This window comes from Eptatretus burgeri, chromosome 2 (genome assembly GCF_056783735.1).
Source record: "Eptatretus burgeri isolate ZD-2024b chromosome 2, Ebu_testis_v1, whole genome shotgun sequence".
Classification (NCBI taxonomy): Eukaryota; Metazoa; Chordata; class Myxini; order Myxiniformes; family Myxinidae; genus Eptatretus; species Eptatretus burgeri.
In genome coordinates this window covers 269,389-284,099 of record NC_140962.1, presented here as the reverse complement: position 1 = coordinate 284,099, position 14,711 = coordinate 269,389, and the positions used below count along the sequence as shown (strand labels likewise).

Below are 14,711 nucleotides of genomic sequence, written 5' to 3'. Positions count from 1 at the left end.
AGTATACGAGAGTACTACTCTTATATACTGTAGTTCTAACTGGAGCATTTTTGCCTGCGTAAACACCTTACAATGATCCACAATGTAAAAGCAACAGGCCTTGCATTTGACCTGGGATCCCAGCCTCACTTCTTTCTCTCTTGGGTTCTGTTAAATCCAAAACTCTCCACATCTCCCATGATGTGGGGAGAGGGAAGATCAGTACTTCAACCTGTTGACCTTTCTTGAGAGTTTACTGCTGTATCCATCTTGTCCACCGCTCGATCTTCCCGTACTCCTCATTCTTACAGACATCCCATGTTTGTCTGTCTCCGTTTATTTTGTCCTTCAGCTTTGCTGTTGGCGTTTCCCCCTCTTTCTGCTGTTCCTTTTGTTCTGTTGTGTGCTGATCCGTTCTATGTTTTCACATTTCCACGAGCAGTGAACCAAATACAAAATTTTTTTTTAAATGCATCCCAAAATGCAAAGCCGACGTGCTTTGTTCTCAAACTATACCAGACAAAACACACACACACACACACACACACACACACACACACACACACACACACACACACACACACACACACACACACACACACACACACACACACACACACACACACACACACACACCTCTGGAAAAAAAATAAGAGACCACTCCAAAATATTTTTAAATCAGCATCTCTCCATGTATGGCAGTCATTCCATTCCAGTGTCTGTTGAATTCCAACACGGGCACACCTCATTCCACTTAGTGAGGTAATGATTAGGTGATCACCTGAACCGAATCTTATTTAACAAGGAAAACTATTTTAAAAACCACTGCTGTAGTCATCACTATCCTCTTGCAATAGGACCAGCTGGATGGCAAAAACAGTGCTAGTAGTACCTCAAAAGTAATTGGAAAAAAAAAATAACTATTGACCATGCCAAGAGAGTTGAAAAGAAAAGTTTGGAGTGAGGAAAAGAAGGGTTCAATTGTGGCTTCACTAGCAGAAGGATACAGTGAGCGTCACGTTGCTTCCATCCTTAAAATTTCAAAGACGGCGGTTCATAAGAACAAGGTCAAGCAGCAGACATTGGGGACAACAAAGCTACAGACTGGCAGAGGGCGAAAACGACTTTCCACTGACCGGGATGACCGCCAACTCATTCGAATGTCACTCAACAACCGTAGGATGACATCAAGTGACCTACAAAAACAATGGCAAACGGCAGCTGGGGTGAAGTGCACGGCGAGGACGGTTCGAAACAGGCTCCGAGGGGCAGGGCTGAAGTCGTGCAAAGCTAGAAAAAAGCCCTTCATCAATGAGAAGCAAAGAAGAGCCAGGCTGAGGTTTGCAAAATATCACAAGGATTGGACCGTAGAGGACTGGAGTAAGGTCATCTTCTCTGATGTCCAAATTTCTGCTTTGCCCCACACCTGGTCGTCTAGTGGTTAGACGGAGACCTGGAGAGGCCTACACGCCACAGTGTCTCGCACTCACTGTGAAATTTGGTGGAGGATCGGTGATGATCTGGGGGTGCTTCAGCAAGGCTCGAATCGGGCAGATTTGTCTTTGTGAAGGACTCATGAATCAAGCCACGTACAAAGTTGTCCTGGAAGAACACTTGCTTCCTTCTGCTCTGACAATGTTCCCCAACTCTGAGGATTGGTTTTTCCAGCAGGACAATGCTCCATGCCACACAGCCAGGTCAATCAAGGTGTGGATGGAGGACCATCGGATCAAGACCCTGTCATGGCCAGCCCAATCTCCAGACCTGAACCCCATTGAAAACCTCTGGAATGTGATCAGGAGGAAGATGGATGGTGACAAGCCATCAAACAAAGCCGAACTGCTTGAATTTTTGCACCAGGAGTGGCATAAAGTCACCCAACAGCAATGTGAAAGACTGGTGGAGAGCATGCCAAGACGCATGAAAGCTGTGAGTGAAAATCAGGGTTATTCCACGAAATATTGATTTCTGAACTCTTCCTAAGATAAAACATAAGTATTGTGTTGTTTAAAAATGAATATGAACTCGTTTTGTTTGTATTATTTGAGGTCTGAAAACACTGAATCTTTGTTGTTATTTTGACCAGTTGTCATTTTCTGCAAATAAATGCTCCAAATGACATTTTTCGGAATTTGGATTTTGGGAGATTTGGAATTTGGGAGAAATATTGTCGGTGGTTTATAGAATAAAACAAAAATGTTCATTTTACTCAAACACATACCTATAAATAGTAAAACCAGAAAAACTGATAATTTTGCAGTGGTCTCTTAATTTTTTTTCCAGAGCTGTATATATAAAACCCAGCCTTCTCGAGCTGTAAGGCAGACAGGCAAAGGCCAATTTGTACTTACTGTGAATTTGCCCTTTGACATTTTGACCCAAGAATTAATTAATCTTCTCCATATTCTCAGAATAAAGGTTTGTTAAAAAAATTGACAAAAGCTCAAATGGTAAAAAGTTATCACCTGGACAGACACACTGATACACAAAAGTGATTGCAAAACTCCGTTTCCCACGACACGAACAACAGACTAAATATGCACTACATGGCCAAAACGTATGTGGACACCTACTCGTCCAACATCTCATTCCAAAATCTTGGGAATTAATATGGCGTTTGTCCCCCCTTTGCTGCTAGAACAGTCTCCACTTTTCTGGGAAGGCTTTCCACTCGATGTTGGAACATTGCTGTGGGGATTTGCTTCCATTCAGCCACAAGAGCATTAGTGAGGTCTGGCACTGATGTTTGGTGATGAGATCTGGCTCACAGTCGGCATTCCAATTCATCCCAAAGGTGTTCGATGGAGTCGAGATCAGGGCTCCATACAGGCCAGTAAAGTTCTTCCAAACCGATCTCAACAAACCATTTCTGTATGGACCTCTCTTTGTGCACGGGGGCATTGTCATGCTGAAATGGAAAAGTGCCTTCCCCAAACTTTAGCCACAAAGTTGGAAGCACTGAATCGTCTAGAACTTGGTTTTTCAAACCCGGGGACGCGACCTCAAGTGGGGTCGCCGAGCAAATTTTGTGGGGTCATGGGTGTCTGCTTGCAGCGGGAAATTTTTTTTTTCTATTTTCGATCGGTGTTCGCTTTTACGGGATGTAATATAAACGGTTCGTTCAAATTATGGGAACCGGCGCAACATGAAGCTTGGAATGGGATACAGCCGATGCGCGGGCTCGTTGAAGAGCGGTTCATTTTGGCGGGAAATTAGTGGTTTGATCCACGGCCTCTCAGACTCAGACTCTGACTATCGTTAACGTCTATTCACGTCTCCACGTACGACTCGAGACCTTATTTGTGATGGCAGCACCGGCCACCAGCAAATCTCGAGAACGTTCTTACCAGGATAAATGTCTGGACCTTGGATTTTACTACGTGGTGGATAAAAGTGGGGCACAGAGGCCTCAGTGTGTGATTTGCTTCGAAGTGCTTTCTACGAAGTCTATGAAACAAAATAAGTTGCAGAGGCATTTGACTACAAAATATGCGCCTTATCAGGATAAGGAGAGAGCGTTCTTTGAGAGGAAACTTCTTGCACTCAAGAATACGCGTCTTGACAGAGAGGGTACATGCCATCAGATCAATTCTCGGGTATTAGAGGCCTCGTATCGAGTGTCGCTCCATGTTGCCAAGACGAAAGGGCCTCACTCCATTGCAGAAGAACTCGTGCTGCTATGTGCAAAGGACATGGTATCTCTGATGGTTGGGGAGGAAGCGGCGAAGAAACTGGCAGTTATACCCCTCTCTGACAACACTATCCAACGCAGAATTGAAGATATGAGTCTGGACGTAACGGCTCAGATCGTACAGAAGATCAAGGAATCGCCGTGGCACGCCATACAGTTGGACGAGTCCACTGATATCGCATCGTACGCGCAACTCATCGTCTGGGTCCGCTTCATCAAGGCTGATAACTTTGTCGATGAGCCTCTGCTCATCAAACCATTGGAGGCCACCACGAAAGGCGAGGACATTTTTGGGAAAGTAGAGCAGTTTTATCGTGACCATGATCTGGACTTCGGAAAGTTGCTCGGTTCTACAACAGACGGCACGCCAGCAATGTTAGGAGTGCGTTCTGGATTCAAGGGTAAATTGTTTGAGGTGGCTCGTCAGACCTTCATGGTACACTGCATGATTCACCGAGAAGCGCTCGCCTCTCGTACTTTTCCAGAAACCTTGCAGAGCATGCTCTCAGAAGTCGTAAAAATGGTGAATCACATCAAATCGAGCGCCCTCAACACCAGGTTATTCAGGCTATTATGCCAGGAGATGGACGCCGACCATAAGAATTTACTATTCTACACTCAAGTTAGATGGTTATCTTGAGGAAACCTTCTTCTGCGCATTTACGAGCTCAAAGATGAACTGAAGGAGTTCCTACGCACACAAGGGAAAACGGCATGGGTAGCGTAGCTTGAGTCGCACTCTTGGCTGTCAGAACTGTGCTATCTCGTTGACATCTTTGAACGTCTCAATGTCCTCAACCGCTCCCTCCAAGGCAAAGACGCCAACCTAATGATTTTTCACGACAAAATGAGCAGATTTCAGGTGACTCTAAAATTACTGGCAGACAAAGCAGCTGCTTAGTGCTTCAGCCATTTCCTCAGTCTGGTGGAGCATCTAACGACCTGCCAGTACGATGATACTGAGCTCGACAGCCTTTCTGGGGAGATAGCACATCACCTTCGGTCGCTCATTGAACAGTTCGAGCACCATTTCCCTGAGCTGGATGTGCAGTCCTTTTCTGTGCTTTGGGACCCTTTCACGGCTCCGCTGGATTTGATTGCTGATGAAGATGATACAGCACAGGAAGAGCTTGTACAGCTCCAACAGGATTCAGGAGCGCAGGCTCTTGCGCGGACGAATTCGTTGTCGACATTCTGGTGCAAAATGCTGCCGTCGTACCCGACCCTGTCACGGCGCTCCATTAAGGTTCTCATGTCATATCCTTCATCATACTTTTGTGAGCAGTCGTTCCCCACCATGGTGGTGATTAAAACAAAGAACAGAAATCGCCTAGAGATGGAGCATGATATGATCCTGGCATTGTCATCTACTTCTCCACGAATAGAGAAGTTGGTTTCTGAAAAATAGGCTCATCCTTCTCACTGATATATCTGAATGTCATTCAGACTAAACTTCTGAAACATTCAACTACTATTTGGATACTGTCGGCTATTCTCCGTTTACTCGTCTATGAAAACATGACGATGGTGAACAAAGTAAACAGTAAATGTTCTTGTGTCATATGAAATCTTATCTTGTATATTGTTGTGGTTGACCAAATTCGCAAACCACCATTCAGGTCCCTTAGGTGAGATATCTCGGTAAGTATATGTGTAGTTAGGCCCAAACCCGTTGTCTAGAGGGAATAAATGTCATTCATGAGGGCTGCGACTCTTCAGGATAGCCGTTTTTCTTTTACTATCTTTATTTTGGACCAACCGCCATTATTACCACCACCAACCACGTCTCAACAGCCATCACAACAACAACCACCAACCACAACGCCGCTTCACCACAACCGCCACGACCTTTACCGTCACAACTCGCCACCATCGCATCACCGTCATCTCGCGCCACTCGTGGGCACCGATGCTGGACTCGTGTAGGGCGCGCACCGTGCAGCGTGTTCAAAAGCATCGCGGACTTTCCGAAGAAAAACGGATCAAAAACGACTCACGCCCACTTTTGTTCCGTCCAATCGGTGAGCGAGGGGCGATTTGGCCCCGCCTTCAGGGCGTTGGAGGGCGGTCGCTATATGCAAATTCATGGATCAAAAAGCATTCACGCCCACTTTTCCTCGGGCCAATGGGGAGCCAGCAAGAGAGGTGAAAGGTCGGAGGCAGAGGGTCAAAGATGAAGGAGCGAGGCCACGGGGGATATAAGGGGCCGCGTTCGTCAGTCGAGGCAGTTCAGTTCGCAGGAGGAAGAGTTGAGTTGGAAGCGGAGGAAGAGTTGAGTTGAAGTGGCAGTTCGCAGTTGGGAGTTCGCGAAGTCGGAGTGAAGAGGACGGAGCTGTGGAGAGGCGGCGAAGGCGAAGGCGGACGAGGGGGTGCTCGCATCGGATTCGGGGAACTGCGGAGAGAAAGGCCGGCGGCGCGACCGAGGTCGTGGTGGAGACGCTCGTCGCGGGACCCAAGATTTTGTGAAATCCTCCTTTCCCCGAGCATCAGCAACCCCCTCCTGTTTCCCCCCGCGCTGAGATAGTGCGACAAAAGGGGGCCCCCTTCCCACCCCCTACCAGACACCGTCCGTGAGGCCCGCGGAGTTGAGGCACCACCGCCGCTCCGCGTCTCATCATCAGACGGGTAGGCCCGACACGGTCTCGGCCCCAGGCCCGCCTACCCCCTCATCCTGGAGGGTGGTTCTCTTTTCTTTTGCTTTGGGAATGTGTGTTGTCGGCGCCGTCTGTGAAGTAAAATTGTATAAGTGTTGCCGTGTGCTCGCGTAGTCGGTATTAGATCTGCATTGTCGCAGTTGCTTTTTGTCTTCTTCTTTTCCATGTGCTTTTGGTGGAATTGTATATGTGTGCTTCCCGTGTGCCGCGAAATAAATGTGCTTATTATTGAACTGTTTTCCCGCTTCGCTTCGTCATTTCTTTCATTGAATCCTCATCTTGCTTCACGTAAAGGGTTGGTCGTGGGTTAAGACGCCCGATAATTAATCGAACCGTCGAGGTCGACGAATAACACCGCTCGGTTATCCCGATAGTACGGAACGGGTCGCTTAAGTGGCCCGTGTCCGAAGTCGACCTGCGGCGAGGTGCGATCGCCCGGTCTACCCTCCGTGTGGGTACTTAGGTAGGTCGAATTTGGCGAGCAACCCTATCCCACGCGGGGGCCGATTGGCTCGATCGCGGTGAGACCGAAAGGTCCACCCGTGACTGGTTCCCGGCGTTAGTCCGAGAGGGTCACGACTTGATTGTCCGACCGGTGGGCGACGTGCCGCGATTCGAGTTACGTGGCCGTTCGCACGCCGGCGGGCGCGAATCCGCAACAATGTTATGAATTGGGTTTTGAATCTTTTGGGTCACGCGATGTAGAGAGGTTCTGAAATTGGGTCGCCACTAAAAAAAGTTTGAAAACCACTGGTCTAGAATGTCATTGTCTGCTCTAGCGTTAAGCTTTGCCTTCACTGGAACAAAGGGGCCGAGCCCGAACCATGAAAAACAGCCCCAGACAATTATTCCTCCTCCACCAAACTTTACAGTTGGCATGATGCATTCAGGCAGGTGGCATTCTCATGGCATCCACCAAACCCAGATTTGTCCGTCGGACAGCCAGATGCTGAAGTGTGACTCATCACTCCAGATAACGTGTTTCTACTGCTTCAGAGTCCAATGGCGGTGAGCTTTACACCACTCCAGCCGACGCTTGGTATTGCACATGGTGATCTTAGGCATGTGTGCGGCTGCTCGGCCATGGAAAGCCATTTCATGAAGTTCTCGACGAACAGTGCTTGTGCTGACGTTGCTTCCAGAGGCAGTTTGGAACTCGGTAGCGAGTGTTACAACCTATGACAGACGATTTTTCCGTGTGACACACTTCAGCACTCGACAGTCCCGTTCTGTGAGATTGTGTGGCCTACCACTTCACGGCTCAGCTGTTATTGTTCCGAGACGTTTCAACTTCACAATAACAGCAGTTACAGTTGACCACGACAGCTCTAGTAGGGCAGAAATTTGAGGACCTGACTTGTTGGAAAGGTGGCATCCTATGACGTTGCCACGTTGAATGTCACTGAGCTCTTCATTTCGGCCGATTCTACTTCCAATGTTTGTCTATGGAGATTGCATTACCATGTGCTTGATTTTATACCCCTGTCAGCAATGGGTGTGGCTGAAATATCCAAATCCACGAATTAGAAGGGGTGTTTGCATACTTTTTGGCCATATCGTGTAGCTTTTAGATGGAACAAAAAAAATGTGAACATTAAGTGTTTTGTAACAATAACCTTTTGGCATTGAGGTGTAATTACCGAATTACCAAAAAAATAATATATCTACAAAAAATAAAATAAAAATACAGTGGTCAATTGTGTGCCATTGCAAATCCCCACATTTCACATCTAAAGCAAAGTTGAAAGATGGCAAAAAAAATTATCACCAGGAATGACCCAATATCAAGAAGTCCCCACCCTCTTGGGCATGAACCGGGGGTCAAATCCCTAAAAAAATGTTACATATGACATGCGTCCTCCAATATTGATTGCATATACAAAGTTTCATTAAAAAACAAGTTTTAAAATGTGCCCGTAATTGCATTTTTTGACATTTCACCTTTTAACCCATCCCCTAGGGCACGGGGCAAAAAATGACTGCTCTCACACCTGCTGTCCATGTGGTGATCATAACTATCAAGTTTTGTGAATTTCTGTACAACTATTTAGGAGGAGATGGCATGACAGACAGACAGACGGAGGTCCCCCATTCTTTTCAAAAAGCGTGGGGATAACAACAAAAGGCTCGTTACCCGCATCGCAGTCTCAAATGACCCAGCCAATATGTGGTCCACAGACAATTGTGAGTTGTTGCACCAAACCTGCAAAAAGTATTTATGGCCAAGTCACAATGAATAAACAAAAACAACATAAAGTATGATGTGGAAAACCCATGACTCGTAAGTAGCATAAAACACTTCACTGTACATCTGCCAACAACCATTAATGCATATATGTGCACATGTATGCTTGAAGGCCTTACCTGAGCCTGACTGGTGCCTTTTGTTGGAGGAACAAAAAATCCATCATCTACCTCGATCCCTGAACCTCCCGGCACCTCCTGGACAAAAGAAGGAATGGGAGGTATCCAAGTATGCAATTGCAAACCAAACCCGAGTACATTGAACACGCAATCAAACAAATCTAATGAAGTATTGCAATCCGTTCTCTTCGACTGCACAACAGCAGTCACGTAAGACACATGGTTGCACAATTCTTTCCTTCTTAAAAAATTGACCTGTAGATTGTAAATACTCAAAAAAAAAAAAAAACACATGGCCTACTAAATGAACAAACAAAGTCGCACCCCTGTCCGATTTTGACAAAATCAGGATCCCCTTGAGCAACTATTCCTCCAATAACTGATATTTGAGGGGTTTTAGACAGCAGTTAAACCAATGCTTTTCTTTTAAAGCTGTTCATTAGTAGAGTATAGCTCCACATTTTAAGGGAAGGCATTTACACTTGTTTGTACTCACTCCCATTATAGTTTTGGCTGTAATGTGTCCAACAATAAAGGTACAGGTAGAGGGTTTTCAATCATTAAAAAGCCAGCTACAGCCAGAGTTTGAGCAACTGTAAACCGGTCGATCACCGGCTACTTACTCCAAAAATATGAGATGTTGTGTGATGATAAATTAAAATCTGTAGAAGGAATGTTGTCCATTCAGATGAAGCAAAGTGAGATGATCGACATCGTTGATGGGAAAGATAGTTACCAGTTCCGGAGGAAGTTCCAAATCCTCATCAACGTCCCAACCACCTCCCTCCTCAACGGCACGGCCTGTGGTGCCATCCCCTTCACCCTCCTCTGCCTCAACAAACCCATCTACACATCGAGACATCATACCATGATGTTAGTAAACAAGTAATAAAAAGCAACATTTCAAAAAGAATAACATAAAAAATCAAAAACAAAAAAAAAACAACCACAATGACTTCTTTTTTTATTAATAGCAAGAAAACCATGATCTCTCCTTGATGAAACTAAAGTGTTCCACACTTGTTACATTCATAGACAACAACCAAAACATGATTAACTTGAATTCAAAATAGGTTGATGCCTCTCCTTAGTTGTTCTCTTCTATTTGAATGCTGTTGCGACTCATAATTGCAACGACCTTCTCACTCTAACTGCAGCAGTTCAAACATTATCGTTGCTACCAATAACACTACTTCGAGAAAGCTTGACAAAAAAATCTTACAATTGCGAAGAAAAATGAGCAACGTCACAGGGTGATCGTAAACCCAAAGTGCTTCCAAGATCCTCAAAAATAGTAAAAACAACAAGTCTGAAGACGACGATGGTTCACGAGCAGTATTTGACGATGTAGATCGTTTCAGAAGTCAAGGATGAGACAATGTGATAATGTTTGACCAAGTTATAAAAATGATCAACATGATGTGGTACGAGTGACAGGTTATTAGCTGCAAAATGTCGAAAACCCAGTTTCGTTCAACAACTTTAAAAATTTGACCTTTGCATAACCTTTAAAGGTCACAAAACAATGTTGTGGACATTAAAATAAGGAAAAAGGATACGTGCTATAGCTTATTGGAGTTAGTTGGTCGAGAAAGGTCGAAAACCCGGTTCGATTCCCACAACTTTGACCTTTAAATTCACAAAGGTCAAATTTTCAAAGGTCAAGGATTAAGACCTTTGGTGCAAAACTTCCTCTGGAACATTCCAGGAACAATATAACGTCATATAGGCAATATGGCATTTCACACTCATCGGATTATCCATACTTTGATGAAATCAGCATAAAAACAAACTTGAAGGGGGCACCAGGGGCAAGGTGTTCGAGATAGAGCAAAATGGTTTCAAGACTTTAAGTGGGGAATGACCTCAAGATTATGCATCAAAAATATTGTCATCCGAGCTCTCAAAGGTTGGGCGGTCGTATGATTTTTATGTCAAAATTCGAAATTTTCTAAGTTCGTGACCTTGTGACGAAAATGAAAAATCGAGCTCCGTGGGGCTATGCAGGTGCCATTGGGCTAACCAAATACCGAAACCCCTGCCAGATTCGACAAACCTCTCGGAGAAGATGGATTTTTATGTCAAAATTAGCAATTTTCTAAGTTCGTGACCTTGACCTTGGGACAAAAATGAAAAATCAAGCTCCTTGGGGCTATGCAGGTGCCATTGGGCTAACCAAATACCGAAACCCCTGCCAGATTCGACAAACCCCCTCGGAGAAGAGGCAAATTGAAATCGGCTACCCCCTAAAAACACAATTCGCAATTTTCTAAGTTCATGACCTTGACCTTGGGACAAAAATGAAAAATCGAGCTCTGTGGGGCTATGCAGGTGCCATTGGGCTAACCAAATACCGAAACCCCAGCCAGATTCGACAAACCCCTCAGAAAAGATCATTTTTTAATGTCAAAATTCACAATTTTCTAAGTTCGTGACCTTGTGACGAAAATGAAAAATTGAGCTCCATGGGGCTATGCAGGTGCCATTGGGCTAACCAAATACCAAAACCCCTGTCAGATTCGACAAACCCCCTAGGAGAAGATGCAAATTGAAATGGGCTACCCTCTTAAAAACACGTTTTTTGGGTGTGGCTCTGCCCATAATGGGCACACCACGCCCATTCTCAGGAAAACACAACTAGATCATGATATAAACCTCCCACCAAAATTTTATCAGGATCGGATCAAAACCCACGGAGCTATGCTCGGGACAGACAGACAACAATAACAAATCTAGTGGTCACTTATTTTTTTGGTGAAAATATTTTTTCGGGAACCAAAAACACAAGGGTGATAACATGCAGGGTTTCAGATCAAAGTTTGTGTGGAGGAGTTGGTGGGGAGACCAATCTCGAATGGCAAATGTTGCAACACAATGGCAGCATTTTAGACACGTTTTACTCTGACGGGATTTACATCGAAACAAAAAAGTATACCGAGGCAAAAACACGATCAAGTACAAAAGTGTTTTTACAAACGCACAGCCTTGTTTGATTGTTTGGAAAAGCATTCCTCTGGAATCGTCAGAGGAGGAGGAGGAGGAAGAGGAGGAGGAGGAGGAGGAAGGGAGTGCAGGAGTCAGAGGCTAAGTGCAAGGTACGCCATGACAAATCCAAGTCCTACTTGAGAAATGAGAATCTTTTCATTATTTTCAACAGGCACAAGAAAGGAAAGATAAACGGGGGAGGAAAGATGGTTCTTTCACTGGGTTATCTTGCTTGGGCTTGGTACTGTGCAAATCATGCATTATAAATCGATCAAACAAGCATGAACAGAAGACCAGGTGTGTGGACTGCATGGAGTGTTGCCCTCCCCCGCTTTGTCCATTATATTGATCTCTGGCCGATAATGAGCTGCTCAGCCAAAGATGATGCCAAGTTTGTGCAGCGGCCAAGGCTACATACCGCTGGCTCCTAAACTCGCACCCTTCTTGATGTAACCAAAACTAACTAACTTTTCAAATTTCACGGTACCTTTAACCCAAACACCAATTGCACCCATGCATGGACATCATTCGCAAACACACATCACCACCAGGTGGATGTTCCCCATATAAGCCCATTGTCAATTCTAAGTACATAGTCAGAAAACCAAATCATGAAAAGGATCAAAATTAACAGCTGGATCTCACCATGTACCTTCATGCTTAGCAAACAACACACGTACAGGCGTTACAAATGTTGAGCGTTCCCAGAACCATTTTGTGTCGGCATCCAACCGAGACCAAGCATATGAGCAAACAATAAGATAGAAATTGAAATCAACAAACTGAATACAGAAAATCTAAGCAATAGCTTTCACCCCCACCCTCCCCCCCAAAAAAACCACCTGTCCTCTCCTTCACGAAGCCAACGGGATGAATTCATAGACCACCCTGGACCCCAATCTCTACCACTGCCCAAACCCACCCTCAGCTAAAACGTACTGTAATGGAATGTTGATAAAATATTTTACAAACCACAAAAACTAAGACCAAAACACACCAATGTCCTCAGAAATAACTATAGAGTTCATAGATCATGATACCCCACACAGTGTTTCAGTATATACTTCAATTTAAATAAAATAATGATTTTAAAGATCATTAAAAACAATATTCTGGAAGTTTTGTACTATTGAAACAGTCTTATACATCACCCTTATACACCACCCTATTTAACATGCCCAAGTACTGCTAAACGGAAGGGTTTTGAAAGTGCTAAGAAGACAGTTTGTGTACTCCAGTGTTCAAGTATATCATTCAATTTAAATGAAATAAAGACTGTAAAAGTCGTATAAATAAATTCATTCCGGGTTTTACCGTCATTTTACGCAGTACACCACCCTATCGAACATGTGACGTTAGTTTTCCGTGCCAGTTGTATGTGTCCATTATGACTTCCTTCAAAACAGCGAGTTTTCTGTTCGGAATGATTTTCAATTTTGTTGGACTGCTAGGCAGGCAGAGTAAACATATTATCTTATTCCTCCCTGTGTGATCATGACGGATTCAGGGCCAAAGTACTGTTTAACGGCAAACTTCTTTTTCCATCAATGCTCAAAATGTAACATTCAATTCAAATAAGTTGTTCCTCGATTATAAACTGATAAGGTGGATGGATGAAGAGACAGACAGACAGACAGACGGGAACCAATTGCTTAACGGTGCTTTTCGCTTCACGTGTGTGGTGTAATTAAAATATTTTCAGTCTTCCATGGCACACCTCAGTCCATTGAAAGGGGGATATTTTGATTTGGTAACAAGTAATCTGGGCATTCTATTCCAAAAATCATGAAACAGATGCCGAAAGTACTCAAAACATTTTTTGCAGATACAGTACAGTATCGGTGGAGAATTTTGAACAAAAATAAAAAATAAAATAACATAAAAACTTCTGATTTTTTTTTTTTGCAGAAAAATAAAAGTCAAATGCACGGATGTTCTGGAGAGAGAGAGACATCTCCAAAAATGTTGCCATCAACAGAGAAATACTGAAGATGAAAAGGCTGTTAACAAGTGCAATCAATCGACTTTAAAATCAATTGAAATCTTCCTTTGACTCCTTTTTTTTTTTTTTTTTTTTTTTTCACTTACCCTCATCCAGTACCAACTCTGCATCCTCTCCCCAGCCCTCTCCTCCAGGTAGCTCAGCATCAACATCAGCTGCCAGTTGGCCACCTTTCCCTGGGTGCACACATGCTCGTTTCAAAAAACTTGACATCAACAATGAGCCGACAAAATAAGCACAAGCTGAACCATGAATGTAAAATGATCAACTTAATAATGAGCTGGGAACTTTGAGTCAAGACAACTGCAGAGCAGCAAAGAGAGCAAAGTCAGTCGTAAATGACTTTCAGAGAAAGCTCCATCATGAGCGTGCTACTGCATTTGCAAAGAGAACCAAAATTAATTTGTAAATAAACCAAGCTGGTTCACCATGAATATTTATTTGCAGAAAGATTCCAGCACTAAATATGCTTTTGGTTAACATTCCTGTCTGAATCTGCGATCCCAGCAGCATGGCTACGAGCTCAAACAGCATGCACCATGTTGATGTACATCCTTTACAAGCATCCTTGCAATGCGTGTTAAATTAAAATGATGTCCCCAGAAAGATTTTTCAGAAAAAAAAAAAGCATCTAGCTAAGCTTTTTGTGGTAAAAGCCTGGAAGAATGCTTTTTAGCTTAATTTGGACATGCAGAATTCAAAAATGCCTGTTACAGAGCTGAAATCTGCATGGTTAACCCTTTCATTTCCATTTCAAAATGCACCCGCTAAATCAACTCAAATTTTAATTGAAAATGTCAATATCATGCATTTCATAACTGAACTGCAAGGGAAATCACATATTAGATACATTTTCCAATTTTCATTTATTAAATAAAAATTGCTGTCTCCAAAGTAAAATTTGATCATTAACCCATGAAAAAGATGAAATATGTGGATATGTTGACTGCTATGTGATGTCACACTCATAAGAGGCTCCATATAGGATTTTGGTAAATAGAAATGATTTTGATCGTACAAATTTTCCTATTTATTT

General features: G+C 43.8%; 1 protein-coding gene across 1 annotated transcript in view; it reads right to left on the bottom strand.

The window, feature by feature from the left end:
* The window catches only part of COPA (coat protein complex I subunit alpha), a 114,074-nt gene that overhangs the window by 13,307 nt on the left and 86,056 nt on the right, over nt 1–14,711 (bottom strand). The window contains exons 24-27 of the mRNA XM_085860252.1: nt 13,762–13,851; nt 9,425–9,534; nt 8,689–8,766; nt 8,459–8,527 (exon numbers count right to left, since the gene is read on the bottom strand). Of these exons, the coding sequence (XP_085716378.1) occupies nt 8,459–8,527; nt 8,689–8,766; nt 9,425–9,534; nt 13,762–13,851 (347 nt within the window). The remainder of the gene's footprint in view (nt 1–8,458; nt 8,528–8,688; nt 8,767–9,424; nt 9,535–13,761; nt 13,852–14,711) is intronic.